Genomic DNA, 4,481 nt, shown 5'->3' with positions numbered 1-4,481 from the left:
TTGGTCGGACAACGTTTTGATCACAATTATTCTATTGGCATAAGGTTTATGTGACACAAAGAACCACAATCAAAGGCAATTACTTTTTGGTAGGAACTACTTCTGATCGTGCCGTGCCCTGGGCCAAAAGGTGTCCAATATAGTAGTAAGTACTCCCTCTATCCCTTTGTATAAAGAGTATTTTGATTGGTCAGGCAACATTTTGATGACAATTATTCTGTTAGCATAAGGCTTATGTGATATAAAATCACAATCAAAATTACGTACTTTGGGGTAGGAATTACTTCTAATTGTGCCCTGGACCAGAAGGTTATTCTGTTTGCGTAGGTGCTACAATAGTAGAATTTGGCAATTCCGTTCATCCAGTTTTTCACCTCAAATCGGCGGATTGTTTCGATCTGATGTTGTGCTAGTATGTGCGATTTCAAGTACATTTATTCTCTTTTTATCTACAACTACGAAAATTGCCCGTACGTTGCACTTGCAACTCAAGAGCATCTTCATTGCCATTCGTAGGTTAACAAGGATATAAGCCCCTTAGCCTGGCAAGAGAAAGAAAAAAACCAAAACTATAAAGTTGAACCAGATGAAAGTAAGAAAGAAATCCCAATAGAAAAGTAATCGGAAAATTATAAAAAACCAGCGTCAATCAGCTATAGGAACAAATCAAAACTCGTGAAAAAAATAACAGCAAAAATTTTCAGTAAAGAAGTGAAACATGCTTCTAACCATCAGGATTAGTTTAATTAGTGATAACTTGTGGCACAATGAGTATTGTTTGTTAAGCGACAACCTGACTTCTATTTCTGATAGTTTTTCTCCAATCTCCTGAAGATAGGAAAGCAGTGCACTATAAATAAACAAACTTAAAAATCTGAATAATATTCTAAGGCATATGATGTCAAGGTGGTAACCAGTATCCTTCACATAAAGAAGGCAACAATTCTTAACAAGGAACGAGCTTAGGGTGTCATCCAAAAAGGTAAACAGTAAAGCCTTCAAAGTACTCGAATCTAAACGACCACAATTTAATGAAAATCATGTGAGCTTATGAAGGATTACAAAGTTAGTATTCTTTCTCTGAAGAAATCAAGTGTAGTAACCATCGAGTACACGTTAGCAGACCATCCAACCATTTTTGAATTCAAGCAAACCACAAGACTTTTTGCAATAGAGGAAATCACATAACCATCCAGTATAGGTGATTAATTTGGTTTTTGAATGCAAGCAAGTGGCAAATAGCTACCAATATATCTTGGTTGGTAGATTAAAAGATAACGCCTCGGTTGTTACACTTGAGCAGCTAACAAATTAAATCAATGTCAACCATAATATTTTCAGGCAATCCATCTAACAGTACAATAGTGCAGTGCAGAGGGAGACCTCTTGTCCTGTTAGAAAAAATGTAGTGCGTACATACAACGGATGCATACACACACAATTTGGTTCCGTTTCAATCATACGAAACTATACCAAAACGTGATGCGCGCCTGCACACACACACACAATTTGCTTCAAACGTGATGAAACAAAACATGATCCAAAACTAAACCAAAACATCATGTCATCCGAAACTGAAGCATCTAGATTTGGGGTAGATGGGGCGGAGGGGAAGGGAAGCTCACCACGTTGGTTTGCAAATGTAACTAGACTGCTCTGGCCGTTGTATGTTGATATTCAGAGGTGTTGTGTGCTCGATGTTGGCCTGCTGCTCCACCTCTTCTCTGGCCACTGTACCTACACAGAAGAGACGGGGGTCAGAGAGAGAGAGAGAGAGAGAGAGAGAGCAGACGAGATGAGAGGAAGTGGTGGCGGAGGAGTTGTACCTACAGCTCAGGGGAGGTAGAAGAACCCATGCCTGCTTCTCCATTGCCCGGCCCTCTTCCTTCACACAAGGAGATGAGATGGGAGAAGAAAATCACACAGACTCATGCCTCAGAGGAAGAAAATAAGGGGAGCAAGGACGCATACCCGACAAGGTAGCTGTAGATCTTCTGATACTTCAACCGGCTATGCAGCAACATCAACCTTCTCATGGACGAGCCTGCTCATTAGGATGCTGTAGATCACATTAAGCTGCATTGCCTAGTAATAAAAAGTATTTTGTTAGGCTCATTCAGACAAGAAAGTCTCAGCCAAAGCAAGGTTATGAAGGACCAAAAGATATGCTCATTCACATCCAGCCATGCCCAGTTTTCTTGTACAACAATGTCATTTTCAGGTAGTAGATTTCGCATATGACCTCGGATGGAGATGACCGCAAAAGCTAATTTTCAGGTATTAAAGCTAGATGTTTTGCTTGTTTTTAAAAACTGTTCTGTACCCTTCGTCGATATGCAATATCAACAAATATTGAGCTACACCATGTCGTATGGCAAGAGTGCACTGACTACTTAGAGAAGCCGCATCTATGTTTACTTGTGGAGAATAAAAATTAATTCTGAGATGAACATTTATGTTTCTCTACTTTAATGGTGAGGATCGGTTTGTTGTCTAGGGTTGTAAAGAAGATGAGACAGCTGCAATTCATCAATGAACACACCATTAACGAACAACCCAGCCACAATTAGTCCACGAAAGTCAAGTGCCTAAAAGCAAGCATGTTGTTTACGAGTTTGTTGTCCTGCTCCTAGGTACTTGCTGCCATCTGAGGACTGAATTAAGAAGCAGATCATTGATGTTCTTGCTTACCACGTACAAGATGCTCCAGATCCTAGACCGCTGGGAGTGCCGGAGGCGGATGGAGGAGTCGATGACCTCGATGGACACAAGCACGCAGGTGATGCCGGTGCCACGGAACAGACCGCCCTCTGTGGCGATGCCGATCAGCCAGACGGTGACGGCTCTCAGGAACAACTAGGTTGAACAAAAAATATACACTTATATCAAATGTTAAGAACATCAATCTGGAGTCTGAACAAAATCAGTAATACGACATGAACTAGAGAAATATGTCAACATTCAGGTTCAACTAGCATCATATACAAGAGAGAGTTTCACAGGCAGGCCATGGTAGGTACGTGAACTAGAAAATTACGTCAATGGCATCAATCGACCAATCAATAAAACAGTAAACCAAACCCAGGTTGACGCTGGTTTGGTTTCACAACCAACAAGCATAGATAGATAGATGGAAACTAGGTGGCAGGCTAGAGCAGAACATCGGCAAGTTTCTTGGGTAAAACAAATACAAGACTTGCAGGCATATATTGGCAATATTTGACCATCCAGTACAGTTAGGAGACCATTGAACCATTTGTGAATGCAAGCAAAAACAAGTCTTTTGCAGTAGAGAAATCAATTTCTGAATGCAAGCACAAGCAGCAATTAGCTACTTGTAGTACATTGCACAAGTAGCAATAGGGCATAGCACAAGATATATAATGTGATTGTATACTACCCTGCTATTCTACAACAGCAACTAGCAAATCAACACCATCTCAACAGAAGCAGACTCAAAGATAATGTCTCGGTTGTTACACTTCACTTGAGCAGCAAACAAATCAAACCATTGTGTACAGGAGCAACCAAAACATTTGAAGTGCATTTGATCTGACGGTACAAGAGGACAAAGAAAAACGATCATTTCGTCAACTAACCAAACAGGGGAAACTAAGTTGCACGAGATGTTCCTACAGTCCCCTTTGTCGTACTTCTTTAGGCCTAAGGTGCACATCGGCGAGAGCATGATCAGCTTCAGGGACTAGCATGGATCATAGCTTCTTGGTTTACATCACCCCACATGACCATCACACCAAGGCCTAAAACCATCACAAGTCATGCTACATGACTCTCAATTCCTAGCAAACAAAGACAATTGTTCACATTCATGTTGCAGTTCTTTCATGGTTGAATCATTCCAACTCGCAGATTTCAAATGGTAGCATAGCCGTCTCATGATGTAAAGACTATTTATTGACGGTCACTAGGCTTGTGCAATGTGCATGACATAGATAGAGCATAGCAATCGTTCTCACAAGTCGCTAGGATCAGACGAACACTAGTATGATATATGGAGTTGGAGTTGTCTACCTACCTTGGAGGTTGCCAAATGAGGAACCCTTTCTCTACAGTGTTCCTTGGGGCAAGGTTCTGCCATGTGACCGCAAGACCAATTCCCGTGAGAGCCATCTTCTACCTGAAAACAGAGTCACCAGACACGTCATGTACAGAAAAAAGTTAGATAATTTATGCGCATCTCACTCGAAAGGCTAAAAGCCTGCCTATCAAACACAAATGATCACGCATATGAAGCAGACGCAAGAATAAGCTTCACTAAGTAATTGTTTGCAGCAAACCAAAGTTTAAGGAAACTTATCCAGGAAGTGGCCAGCAAATGAAAATAACTGAATGCAAGGTTACAAATGTCAATTAGAGTAGATGCAATATCACAGGACAGACGCAAAACAACATGGCAGGCTGCATATAATAAATCAAAATTGAACCCTTTCATAAGTTGAACAGAAGGTGTGCTGATGCAC

At 40.9% G+C, this 4,481-nt stretch overlaps 1 protein-coding gene across 6 annotated transcripts; it reads right to left on the bottom strand.

The window, feature by feature from the left end:
* Positions 1–1,623: 1,623 nt before the first annotated feature.
* LOC119344477 lies at positions 1,624–4,170 on the bottom strand. Of its 6 annotated transcripts, none has more exons than XM_037614892.1 (5): positions 4,037–4,170; positions 2,692–2,856; positions 1,972–2,085; positions 1,827–1,885; positions 1,624–1,737 (listed from the first exon to the last, which is right to left on the bottom strand). In XM_037614892.1, the coding sequence occupies exons 1-3, from the start codon at positions 4,097–4,099 to the stop codon at positions 2,011–2,013; spliced, it is 303 nt and encodes a 100-aa protein (XP_037470789.1). In that variant the 5' UTR covers positions 4,100–4,170; the 3' UTR covers positions 1,624–1,737; positions 1,827–1,885; positions 1,972–2,010. The 6 variants fall into 6 exon arrangements, with proteins under 6 accessions (XP_037470789.1, XP_037470791.1, XP_037470790.1 ...); XM_037614894.1 differs by having other exon boundaries at positions 1,624–1,731; XM_037614893.1 differs by having other exon boundaries at positions 1,827–1,881.
* Positions 4,171–4,481: the final 311 nt, after the last annotated feature.

The sequence above is a fragment of the Triticum dicoccoides genome, unplaced genomic scaffold (assembly GCF_002162155.2).
Source record: "Triticum dicoccoides isolate Atlit2015 ecotype Zavitan unplaced genomic scaffold, WEW_v2.0 scaffold169957, whole genome shotgun sequence".
Lineage (NCBI taxonomy): Eukaryota > Viridiplantae > Streptophyta > Magnoliopsida > Poales > Poaceae > Triticum > Triticum dicoccoides.
This window is presented reverse-complemented; position numbering and strand designations above follow the sequence as displayed.